This window comes from Populus trichocarpa, chromosome 1 (genome assembly GCF_000002775.5).
Source record: "Populus trichocarpa isolate Nisqually-1 chromosome 1, P.trichocarpa_v4.1, whole genome shotgun sequence".
NCBI classification, from domain to species: Eukaryota; Viridiplantae; Streptophyta; class Magnoliopsida; order Malpighiales; family Salicaceae; genus Populus; species Populus trichocarpa.
In genome coordinates this window covers 38,610,148-38,623,930 of record NC_037285.2, presented here as the reverse complement: position 1 = coordinate 38,623,930, position 13,783 = coordinate 38,610,148, and the positions used below count along the sequence as shown (strand labels likewise).

At 34.5% G+C, this 13,783-nt stretch overlaps 1 protein-coding gene and 1 pseudogene across 3 annotated transcripts in view; one reads left to right on the top strand and one right to left on the bottom strand.

Moving 5' to 3' along the window:
* LOC127905736 (uncharacterized) overlaps positions 1-13,783 on the bottom strand; it is a 35,659-nt gene that overhangs the window by 15,041 nt on the left and 6,835 nt on the right. For 2 of the 3 annotated variants that reach the window (XM_052455564.1, XM_052455567.1), the window contains one exon: positions 707-2,065. The exons of the other annotated variant lie outside the window; for it this stretch is intronic. In XM_052455564.1, coding sequence (XP_052311524.1) covers positions 1,697-2,065 — 369 coding nt within the window. In that variant the 3' untranslated portion in view covers positions 707-1,696. The remainder of the gene's footprint in view (positions 1-706; positions 2,066-13,783) is intronic. 3 annotated transcript variants of the gene reach the window in all.
* On the top strand, positions 3,429-3,539 carry LOC127904934 (small nucleolar RNA R71; annotated as a pseudogene).

Genomic DNA, 13,783 nt, shown 5'->3' with positions numbered 1-13,783 from the left:
TACGAGCTTAATAACTCGGGTTGCAGATACTAACACGTAGATAGTGCAATGTTTGATTCCCTTAAGCTTTTCTCCTTAACCCATGTAACAAGCACTGGGCCAATAGCTCCCAAGTCAGTTGACCTTAGGGTACTAGGTGATAAAACACCCCTTCGGGCTTAATTGCTTAAGTCAAGGAGGCTACGAAACCAAACTTATCTACTTTTATTTATTTATTTATTTTTTTGTTTTTGTTTTTTTTAATTTCATATTATATATTATCCCTTTCCCTTAGTTGTTACCTTTAACAAAAGAACATAAATAATGTAATAATCCAATATGCAACCCACAATCATATGTTAAAGTGTGTGTGTGAAAATGAAGGTTTAAGAATACTTGTTAAATGAGTATATGAGCAGAATTAAGTGATAACAATGCGAGAGTTTGTAAATCTGAATATTTCAAGAAGTATTATAATAGACCTTGTTAAGAATGTTTACTAAGATGCGTCTCAAGAGTCACTAAAGTTCCTCCTTTACTCTGCCATCCTAGTAACAACAGGTTTGCAAATGGTTGTAACAATAGAAAACACAGTTAGTTAATTTTTTTTTTGTAATATCAACTACTACCCTCTCCTCCCAACCAAAACGAGACATTGTCCTCAATGTTGTAAGGTAGAAAGATAGAGTATAGAAGACATCACCTGAAACAACGACTATTGACAAACCTGAAACACACTTAAACAAATATAAGAAACAACAAAACACAAATATTATACCATTAATAAAACCAAAAGACACAAGTTGTCACAGACTAAGGCTCAAATCCAATCTAAGCTTTTTACGGCGTTCCGTGATTGACCAATTAAGTCGACTCATAGAGGAATCAACTACAGGGATGAAAGATTGAAGTTCATCAATCAATTGTTCAGCAGTAGTAGCAGAGAGGAGGATTTGTCGCGCTGAAAATGTTAGAAATTGTTGTTCCACAGCATGATCAAGAAAAGACAGTAAAGTATTATAAAAACCATTAACATTTAGCAAACTTATAGGTTTCTGGTGAATGTTCAGCTGAGCCCAAGATGAAATATAAAATATCTCTTCTAAAGTTCCCAAACCACCTGGTAAAGCAATAAAGGCGTCAGCATGGTTAAACATTACAGATAGTCGTTCAGACATTGTGGAGACCTGTAGTTCCTCTCCGACTGTTTTTCCAATGATGTCCCCTTCGGCTAAAGCTTTGGGGATGACCCCCAAAACTTGACTGCCTCCTAAAAATGCAGCTATTGAAACACTCCCCATTAACCCAAGGCTACCTCCCCCATACACTAAATGAATCTTTCTCTCAGCTAGTACCCGACCAAGATGATTTGCTGATTCTAAAAACTCTTTTTCTTTCCCAGGATTGGATCCACAAAAAACACAAATAGTTTTTATTTTAGGAACAGAGGAACTGGCCATTTCTACACACTTCTATATCTATTAAATGAATGGGTAGAGTAGAAATGATGGGAAGGAAGAGAAGATTTTATAGATGAGAAATTGAAAATGCAATCATACCACCTATATGTAGGCTAGCTGGAGTCTCACTTTCTCTCTCTCTCTCTGTTTTTTTTTTGTTTTTTTTTTTTTTGAAAAAGCATGTGTATGTACAAGCAGCTGTGATTGTGGCTCACATCTTCCCTTGGTTTTACGTCCAAGAACGGCTTAAACGCCCTCTATGGGTCGGGGATAGGCTTCCCATCCAGTTTTCTTAAAAACTGACAAACAGGGTCTTTTTTAGTCAGATTCCCAAGACTAAGTCGATCATGTTCTTTATGAAAATGAGGCCATAAATCATGAATTGCACGATGCATATCTCCACTATGATGAGACTTAAGAGTCAATAGAAGATTAACTAAAGACTCTCGATGCTTTGAAATAAATCCCACATTTTGACATTTTTCACAAGTTTTGCAGAATGCATGTGAGTTTTTGAACATGGTGGGCCAATAAAATCCACTTTGTAAGATTTTTGCAGCTGTCTTCTTTGATGAGAAATGACCCCCACATGCCTCAGAATGACAAAATTTAATGACACTACTTACCTCATTGTCGGGAATGCATCTTCGAAATATTTTATCGGGACAATATTTGAATAAGTAAGGGTCATCCCAATAAAATTTCTGCACGTTGCTCAAAAACTTTCCTTTGTCTTCGGTACTCCAGTGAGCTGGCAAATCTCCTGTTGCAAGAAAATTGATATGATTAGCAAACCAAGGCATTGGACTACGAGAAAGTAAGGATTGACCAGGATAGTATTTCTCAATTGGTGTGATGTCAGATGTCGAATCTATTGTCAATTTTGACAAATGATCCGCGACAACATTTTCGGTGCCTTTTTCATCCTCGATTTCTTCTTGTTTGAAAGTTTCAAAAATTTCAGAATCGTGATTGACTTCTCTTTGCTTGGTCATGGCATGAGGAAATGGAAGTATTGGTGGGGAATCAGTCTTTTCTTTGCAATATTCAGGTTTAACCCCTTCCTTACCCTCAGAGATTGACTCATCATCTTTCTCACAAGGTTCAAGAATTGGTTTTTCAATAACCTTACCACCGTGGAGAGTAATGACTGATTTGACTTGATCCATGTGTTGGCTTCCAGAACTACTTGCATTTGAATTGTATTGCCCTTTGGGATTTTGCTGTGGTTGAGATGAGAACTTACCTTTCTCATGAAAATTGAGAGCAGATGTGAATTTTGCAAGAGTATCTTTAAAATCTGTCATGCTTTGAGCAAGTTGAGTGTTGATTGTCTCTTGCTTTTCAATGAATGCATATAAAGTGTCCTCAAGATTTCTTCCAGGAGGGGGAACACAAGGAGATGCATACCCATGAGAACTTTGAAAATTATGATGTGCTTGAAATGGTGGTTGTGAAGTTTGTGCATTATTGTTACCACTCTTCCAATTGAAATTTGGGTGTTCTCTCCAACCAGGGTTGTACGTTTGTGAGTATGGATCATGATTTTGCCATTGAAAACTGTTTAAAGCATTGACATGTTCATGGAAACATTCCTTAAAAGAAGGCAAAGTTGGACAATCATTGGTTGAGTGTTCATTAGTTTCACAAATTTGACACACAATTTCTTGAACAGATTTTATTTGACCACTCTTTTTTAATTCTAGTGCCTCAACTTTTCTAGCTAAAGATGCAAATTTGGCTTGGAGGTCATGATCTTCCCTAAGGTTGTACATGCCTCCATTAGATGTATGAGGTTGAGTTTTACCTGGTGCCTCACACGTACCTGTGGTGTCCCAATTTTGAGCATTTTCAGCTAGCAAGTCTAGGTACTCCATTGCTTCATCAGGGTCTTTATCTTCAAAAGTTCCATTGCACATCAATTCCACCATTTGTCTATCTTTAGGTGTTAACCCTTCATAAAATTGTGAGACCAATCTCCATGTTTCAAAACCATGATGAGGACAGGTATTAAGCAAGTCTTTATATCTATCCCAACACTTGTAAAATGTTTCTCCTGGTTTTTGAGTGAAAGTGGTGATTTGTCTTTTGAAAGAGTTTGTTCTGTGAGACGGAAAAAACTTCTTTAAAAATTGTTGTTGCATTTCATCCCAAGCACGAATGGATCCTGACCTAATATTTTGTAGCCATGTTTTAGCTTTATCTTTTAATGAAAAAGGAAAAAGCTTTAATCTGATGGTGTTCATGCTACAATTTAAGTCATTATAGGTGTTACAAACTTCTTCAAATTCTCTTAAATGCAAATATGGATTTTCTAATTCTAAGCCATGAAAAGTGGGTAAAAGTTGAATAATACCTGGCTTAAAATTAAAATGAGATGCATTAGGAGGAAAAATTATACATGATCGTGCACTTGTTCTTGTTGGATTCATGTGATCTCTAAGTGTTCTCACATGATTATTCTCATTATTCTCATTATGAATTGACTGGTTATCTTCTTCGGCCATGTTTTGTAAAGAAAATGAGGATTTCCTAGAAAGTCTACCACTTAATGTACGTGTCCAAACTCTCATGCAAGTGCAAAAGAAAAGAAAAGAAAAATAAAAAGAAAAAGAAAAGGAACAAAATTAGAAAAACAAATAAAAGTAAAAAACAAAAGAAAATAAAAGAAATATAAAATTGATACAATACTTACCTCCCCGGCAACGGCGCCAAAAACTTGACACGACCAAAAGATTGATGTCTTCTCCCAAGTGCAGGAGTGTCGAAGTAATAAATAACCCGGCAAGACCGGGGTCGAACCACAGAGAGGTGAATTGTATAAATTACAAATAAAGAGAAAGATTTGAAGATAATAATAACAGAAAAGGAGTTGAAGAGAGTTTTGGGAAGTGATATTGATGTAAGGATTAAACAATAGTAAAAACAAATGTCAAGGTTAGAGGATTCACTAATGGTATTTCAAATAAATATAATATAAACTCTTTTTATTACTCAACTAGAAACCACACACAAAGGAGGTTCTAATCGGATGATTTATCATTAATGGCTCATTATAAAGTATTAACATGATCATATTAATTATCTTGTCTAAGTAACACCATACTTATAAATATCATCAGGCATTCATGTTGCTAGCTTATGTTAACAACAAATCAAGTTCCTATCATAACAACGATGTCGGCCGAAAACTATGAAGGATCAAGCATTTGATGTACCAAGTGTTATACAACACAAATCTAGATTAACCATTTAACAAGCAAGGTATTAAGGATTATTAAGATAAAAAGATAAGACATGCTAATAACAATTTTTCTTGAATATAAACATTAAAGTCCATGTTGAGTTTATATTATACATATTCTAACACCATTAGTAAAACCTTTTCACCTTGACATAATTAACTTAGCTAAACATAATGAAGAAGAAAAACATAAATAAACAACATAAGAACATAAACATGATATAAGTTAACTAATTATAGGAAAGGAAATGAAAAAGCATAAACAAGAGATTAATATAACATGAAAGAAAACTTGAACATTACAAAGATATAAAGAAAGAAAGCAAGAACATGATCTTGATTTGAAAACCAAGATGACTAAATACATGGCAAATGTCTCCTTTTATAGGCTAAGATGTGGAACTATTGCTTGGTGGACTAAGGAAATAGTTGGTGGCCAACCATTGATTTGGTGGCTGGTTTTTGACATTATTGGCTGCTGGTTCTTGAAATTGTTGGCAGATTTTTGATATTGTTGGCTGGCCAAAACGTCATTGCTAACATCAGAATTTGAGCCCTTTGTTCCATGAAAGCTGTGGGCAATTGTCTCAGCTTTCCAGCAAAAAAAACCAGAGCTCATTTGGACTTCTAGAACTCAAGATATGAGCTGAAAACCGAACAGTGTTTGAGCTGCAGGACAGGTTCCGACTTCTCCGTTGTTGCTAATATTGGAACTTGAAAATGGCAGAATTGAGTCTTGGACCCTTCATGAAAGTTTTAGGTCTATGTCTTATCTTTCCATCCATATAAAGTGGACCTAAATCCGAGTTCTACAACTCCAGTTATGATCAAATAACCGAATAGTGTTCCAGTTTGGAATTGAACCAGCATCTCTTCTCTTAGCCTAGTCCTCTTTTTGTCTCTTCACTTTCAATTGTTAATCACAGCAATCAATCCTTTGAATTGTGAGATATACCTGCATTCAAAACAAGCATTTATCATAAATTAAAGATATATTATATTATTAGACTTGTTATTATAAAACATGCTTTAGTTAGGGAATTTAACGATACTTTAGTGCAATACGATGATATAAAGCCTTAATGAGAATACACTTTTAAGTACTAATCACACCCCCCAACCAGCTTATTACTAGTCCCTAGTAATCAAAGCGTTAAAATACAAAAACAATTTGCAAGTTCCACAAAGCAAGGTATTCATCATTTAACTTCCATTAATCTATCCAAATAAACAAACTCTCATTAAATTTATATATCTGCTTCATACTTCTTAAACAAGATATTAATAAACCTTCTTTTTGTGCTCAGTAAATCAAAACATAGCTATGGAGCTTTTCATGGAAGAAAACAAAATTTTTGTTCCAATGTTTAAGGTTAACTTCCTTGGGTTGGGATTATTATCTCTTTTGTTTTTTTTTTTTTTTTTTTTGAAAGCAAGAATTTATAATACAATGTATCTTGAACCCATGTAACGAGCTTTTAGCTAATGACTCCCAGACCAGTTGGTCTTAGGGCATCAGGTGTTGAGACACCCCTACGAGCTTAGTAACTCGGGTTGCAGATACTGACACGTAGATAGTGCAATGTTTGATTCCCTTAAGCTTTTCTCCTTAACCCATGTAACAAGCACTGGGCCAATAGCTCCCAAGTCAGTTGACTTTAGGGTACTAGGTGTTAAAACACCCCTTCGGGCTTAATTGCTTAAGTCAAGGAGGCTACGAAACCAAACTTATCTACTTTTTTATTTATTTATTTGTTTTTTTTTTTGTTTTTTTTTTGTTTATATATATATACTGTCCCTTTCCCTTAGTTGTTACCTTTAACAAAAGAACATAAATAATGTAATAATCCAATATGCAACCCACAATCATATGTTAAAGTGTGTGTGTGAAAATGAAGGTTTAAGAATACTTGTTAAATAAGTATATGAGCAGAATTAAGTGATAACAATGCGAGAGTTTGTAAATCTGAATATTTCAAGAAGTATTATAATAGACCTTGTTAAGAATGTTTACTAAGATGCGTCTCAAGAGTCACTAAAGTTCATCCTTTACTCTGCCATCCTAGTAACAACAGGTTTGCAAATGGTTGTAATAATAGAAAACACAGTTAGTTAATAATTTTTTTTTTTTTTTTTGTAATATCAACTAGTAATATCAACTACTACCCTCTCCCACCAACCAAAACGAGACATTGTCCTCAATGTTGTAAGGTAGAAAGATAGAGTATAGAAGACATCACCTGAAACAGCGACTACTGACAAACCTGAAACACACTTAAACAAATACAAGAAACAACAAAACACAAATAATATACCATTAATAAAACCAAAAGACACAATATTTCACAAACTAAGGCTCAAATCCAATCTAAGCTTTTTACGGCGTTCCGTGATTGACCAATTAAGTCGACTCATAGAGGAATCAACTACAGGGATGAAAGATTGAAGTTCATCAATCAATTGTTCAGCAGTAGCAGCAGAGATGAGGATTTGTCGCGCTGAAAATGTTAGAAATTGTTGTTCCACAGCATGATCAAGAAAAGACAGTAAAGTATTATAAAAACCATTAACATTTAGCAAACCTATAGGTTTCTGGTGAATGTTCAGCTGAGCCCAAGATGAAATATGAAATATCTCTTCTAAAGTTCCCAAACCACCTGGTAAAGCAATAAAGGCATCAGCATGGTTAAACATTACAGATAGTCGTTCAGACATTGTGGAGACCTGTAGTTCCTCTCCGACTGTTTTTCCAATGATGTCCCCTTCGGCTAAAGCTTTGGGGATGACCCCCAAAACTTGACTGCCTCCTAAAAATGCAGCTATTGAAACACTCCCCATTAACCCAAGGCTACCTCCCCCATACACTAAATGAATCTTTCTCTCAGCTAGTACCCGACCAAGATGATTTGCTGATTCTAAAAACTCTTTTTCTTTCCCAGGATTGGATCCACAAAAAACACAAATAGTTTTTATTTTAGGAACAGAGGAACTGGCCATTTCTACACACTTCTATATCTATTAAATGAATGGGTAGAGTAGAAATGATGGGAAGGAAGAGAAGATTTTATAGATGAGAAATTGAAAATGCAATCATACCACCTATATGTAGGCTAGCTGGAGTCTCACTTTCTCTCTCTCTCTCTGTTTTTTTTTTGTTTTTTTTTTTTTGAAAAAGCATGTGTATGTACAAGCAGCTGTGATTGTGGCTCACATCTTCCCTTGGTTTTACGTCCAAGAACGGCTTAAACGCCCTCTATGGGTCGGGGATAGGCTTCCCATCCAGTTTTCTTAAAAACTGACAAACAGGGTCTTTTTTAGTCAGATTCCCAAGACTAAGTCGATCATGTTCTTTATGAAAATGAGGCCATAAATCATGAATTGCACGATGCATATCTCCACTATGATGAGACTTAAGAGTCAATAGAAGATTAACTAAAGACTCTCGATGCTTTGAAATAAATCCCACATTTTGACATTTTTCACAAGTTTTGCAGAATGCATGTGAGTTTTTGAACATGGTGGGCCAATAAAATCCACTTTGTAAGATTTTTGCAGCTGTCTTCTTTGATGAGAAATGACCCCCACATGCCTCAGAATGACAAAATTTAATGACACTACTTACCTCATTGTCGGGAATGCATCTTCGAAATATTTGATCAGGACAATATTTGAACAAGTAAGGGTCATCCCAATAAAAGTTCTTCACTTCGTTCAAGAACTTTCTTTTGTCTTGGGTACTCCAATGAGCTGGCAAATGTCCTGAAACAAGAAAATTAACTATATTAGCAAACCAAGGCATCGGACTACGAGAAAGTAAGGATTGACCAGGAAAGTATTTCTCAATTAGTGTGATGTCAGATGTCGAATCTATTGTCAATTTTGACAAATGATCCGCGACAACATTTTCGGTGCCTTTTTCATCCTCGATTTCTTCTTGTTTGAAAGTTTCAAAAATTTCAGAATCGTGATTGACTTCTCTTTGCTTGGTCATGGCGTGAGGAAATGGAAGTACTGGTGGGGAATCAGTCTTTTCTTTGAAATATTCAGGTTTAACCCCTTCCTTACCCTCAGAGATTGACTCATCATCTTTCTCACAAGGTTCAAGAATTGGTTTTTCAATAACCTTACCACCGTGGAGAGTAATGACTGATTTGACTTGATCCATGTGTTGGCTTCCAGAACTACTTGCATTTGAATTGTATTGCCCTTTGGGATTTTGCTGTGGTTGAGATGAGAACTTACCTTTCTCATGAAAATTGAGAGCAGATGTGAATTTTGCAAGAGTATCTTTAAAATCTGTCATGCTTTGAGCAAGTTGAGTGTTGATTGTCTCTTGCTTTTCAATGAATGCATATAAAGTGTCCTCAAGATTTCTTCCAGGAGGGGGAACACAAGGAGATGCATACCCATGAGAACTTTGAAAATTATGATGTGCTTGAAATGGTGGTTGTGAAGTTTGTGCATTATTGTTACCACTCTTCCAATTGAAATTTGGGTGTTCTCTCCAACCAGGGTTGTACGTTTGTGAGTATGGATCATGATTTTGCCATTGAAAATTGTTTAAAGCATTGGCATGTTCATGGAAACATTCATTAAAAGAAGGCAAAGTTGGACAATCATTGGTTGAGTGTTCATTAGTTTCACAAATTTGACACACAATTTCTTGAACAGATTTTATTTGACCACTCTTTTTTAATTCTAGTGCCTCAACTTTTCTAGCTAAAGATGCAAATTTGGCTTGGAGGTCATGATCTTCCCTAAGGTTGTACATGCCTCCATTAGATGTATGAGGTTGAGTTTTACCTGGTGCCTCACACGTACCTGTGGTGTCCCAATTTTGAGCATTTTCAGCTAGCAAGTCTAGGTACTCCATTGCTTCATCAGGGTCTTTATCTTCAAAAGTTCCATTGCACATCAATTCCACCATTTGTCTATCTTTAGGTGTTAACCCTTCATAAAATTGTGAGACCAATCTCCATGTTTCAAAACCATGATGAGGACAGGTATTAAGCAAGTCTTTATATCTATCCCAACACTTGTAAAATGTTTCTCCTGGTTTTTGAGTGAAAGTGGTGACTTGTCTTTTGAAAGAGTTTGTTCTGTGAGACGGAAAAAACTTCTTTAAAAATTGTTGTTGCATTTCATCCCAAGCACGAATGGATCCTGACCTAATATTTTGTAGCCATGTTTTAGCTTTATCTTTTAATGAAAAAGGAAAAAGCTTTAATCTGATGGTGTTCATGCTACAATTTAAGTCATTATAGGTGTTACAAACTTCTTCAAATTCTCTTAAATGCAAATATGGATTTTCTAATTCTAAGCCATGAAAAGTGGGTAAAAGTTGAATAATACCTGGCTTAAAATTAAAATGAGATGCATTAGGAGGAAAAATTATACATGATCGTGCACTTGTTCTTGTTGGATTCATGTGATCTCTAAGTGTTCTCACATGATTATTCTCATTATTCTCATTATGAATTGACTGGTTATCTTCTTCGGCTATGTTTTGTAAAGAAAATGAGGATTTCCTAGAAAGTCTACCACTTAATGTACGTGTCCAAACTCTCATGCAAGTGCAAAAGAAAAGAAAAGAAAAATAAAAAGAAAAAGAAAAGGAACAAAATTAGAAAAACAAATAAAAGTAAAAAACAAAAGAAAATAAAAGAAATATAAAATTGATACAATACTTACCTCCCCGGCAACGGCGCCAAAAACTTGACACGACCAAAAGATTGATGTCTTCTCCCAAGTGCAGGAGTGTCGAAGTAATAAATAACCCGGCAAGACCGGGGTCGAACCACAGAGAGGTTAATTGTACAAATTATAAATAACAATGCAACAACAACAACAACAACAACAACAATAATAATAATAATAATAATAATAATAATAATAATAATACTCAGTACGTGGCGTTGTTATACCTGAGAATGATCTAAAAGATCGGGTCACAGGTTTCCAGCCTATATACTGATTTTATGAAAAGATCAAAGAGATATATTATATAATATAAACAGATTTCTGATGCGAATGAATAAGGCAAGACCAACAATGTCAGGATCCTTGATCAAACACAGAGCATACTTAACGTACATAACATATAACAAGAATGTAAATAATAATAATAATAATAGTAGTAGTAGTAGTAGTAGTAATAATAATAATAAAAAGAAGAAGAGGAAGAAATTAATGAGAACTTTGAGATGGAAGATTAATGTAAGGATTAAACAATGATAAAAACAAATGTCAAGGTTAGAGAATTCACTAATGGTATTTCAAATAAATATAATATAAACTCTTTTTATTACTCAACTAGAAACCACACACAAAGGAGGTTCTAATCGGATGATTTATCATTAATGGCTCATTATAAAGTATTAACATGATCATATTAATTATCTTGTCTAAGTAACACCATACTTATAAATATCATCAGGCATTCATGTTGCTAGCTTATGTTAACAACAAATCAAGTTCCTATCATAACAACGATGTCGGCCGAAAACTATGAAGGATCAAGCATTTGATGTACCAAGTGTTATACAACACAAATCTAGATTAACCATTTAACAAGCAAGGTATTAAGGATTATTAAGATAAAAAGATAAGACATGCTAATAACAATTTTTCTTGAATATAAACATTAAAGTCCATGTTGAGTTTATATTATACATATTCTAACACCATTAGTAAAACCTTTTCACCTTGACATAATTAACTTAGCTAAACATAATGAAGAAGAAAAACATAAATAAACAACATAAGAACATAAACATGATATAAGTTAACTAATTATAGGAAAGGAAATGAAAAAGCATAAACAAGAGATTAATATAACATGAAAGAAAACTTGAACATTACAAAGATATAAAGAAAGAAAGCAAGAACATGATCTTGATTTGAAAACCAAGATGACTAAATACATGGCAAATGTCTCCTTTTATAGGCTAAGATGTGGAACTATTGCTTGGTGGACTAAGGAAATAGTTGGTGGCCAACCATTGATTTGGTGGCTGGTTTTTGACATTATTGGCTGCTGGTTCTTGAAATTGTTGGCAGATTTTTGATATTGTTGGCTGGCCAAAACGTCATTGCTAACATCAGAATTTGAGCCCTTTGTTCCATGAAAGCTGTGGGCAATTGTCTCAGCTTTCCAGCAAAAAAAACCAGAGCTCATTTGGACTTCTAGAACTCAAGATATGAGCTGAAAACCGAACAGTGTTTGAGCTGCAGGACAGGTTCCGACTTCTCCGTTGTTGCTAATATTGGAACTTGAAAATGGCAGAATTGAGTTTTGGACCCTTCATGAAAGTTTTAGGTCTATGTCTTATCTTTCCATCCATATAAAGTGGACCTAAATCCGAGTTCTACAACTCCAGTTATGATCAAATAACCGAATAGTGTTCCAGTTTGGAATTGAACCAGCATCTCTTCTCTTAGCCTAATCCTCTTTTTGTCTCTTCACTTTCAATTGTTAATCACAGCAATCAATCCTTTGAATTGTGAGATATACCTGCATTCAAAACAAGCATTTATCATAAATTAAAGATATATTATATTATTAGACTTGTTATTATAAAACATGCTTTAGTTAGGGAATTTAACGATACTTTAGTGCAATACGATGATATAAAGCCTTAATGAGAATGCACTTTTAAGTACTAATCACACCCCCCAACCAGCTTATTACTAGTCCCTAGTAATCAAAGCGTTAAAATACAAAAACAATTTGCAAGTTCCACAAAGTAAGGTATTCATCATTTAACTTCCATTAATCTATCCAAATAAACAAACTCTCATTAAATTTATATATCTGCTTCATACTTCTTAAACAAGATATTAATAAACCTTCTTTTTGTGCTCAGTAAATCAAAACATAGCTATGGAGCTTTTCATGGAAGAAAACAAAATTTTTGTTCCAATGTTTAAGGTTAACTTCCTTGGGTTGGGATTATTATCTCTTTTGTTTTTTTTTTTTTTTTTGAAAGCAAGAATTTATAATACAATGTATCTTGAACCCATGTAACGAGCTTTTAGCTAATGACTCCCAGACCAGTTGGTCTTAGGGCATCAGGTGTTGAGACACCCCTACGAGCTTAGTAACTCGGGTTGCAGATACTGACACGTAGATAGTGCAATGTTTGATTCCCTTAAGCTTTTCTCCTTAACCCATGTAACAAGCACTGGGCCAATAGCTCCCAAGTCAGTTGACTTTAGGGTACTAGGTGTTAAAACACCCCTTCGGGCTTAATTGCTTAAGTCAAGGAGGCTACGAAACCAAACTTATCTACTTTTTTATTTATTTATTTGTTTTTTTTTTTTGTTTTTTTTTTGTTTTTGTTTTTGTTTTTTTTTATATATATATATATACTGTCCCTTTCCCTTAGTTGTTACCTTTAACAAAAGAACATAAATAATGTAATAATCCAATATGCAACCCACAATCATATGTTAAAGTGTGTGTGTGAAAATAAAGGTTTAAGAATACTTGTTAAATAAGTATATGAGCAGAATTAAGTGATAACAATGCGAGAGTTTGTAAATCTGAATATTTCAAGAAGTATTATAATAGACCTTGTTAAGAATGTTTACTAAGATGCGTCTCAAGAGTCACTAAAGTTCATCCTTTACTCTGCCATCCTAGTAACAACAGGTTTGCAAATGGTTGTAATAATAGAAAACACAGTTAGTTAATAATTTTTTTTTTTTTTTTTTGTAATATCAACTACTACCCTCTCCCCCCAACCAAAACGAGACATTGTCCTCAATGTTGTAAGGTAGAAAGATAGAGTATAGAAGACATCACCTGAAACAGCGACTACTGACAAACCTGAAACACACTTAAACAAATACAAGAAACAACAAAACACAAATAATATACCATTAATAAAACCAAAAGACACAATATTTCACAAACTAAGGCTCAAATCCAATCTAAGCTTTTTACGGCGTTCCGTGATTGACCAATTAAGTCGACTCATAGAGGAATCAACTACAGGGATGAAAGATTGAAGTTCATCAATCAATTGTTCAGCAGTAGCAGCAGAGATGAGGATTTGTCGCGCTGAAAATGTTAGAAATTGTTGTTCCACAGCATGAT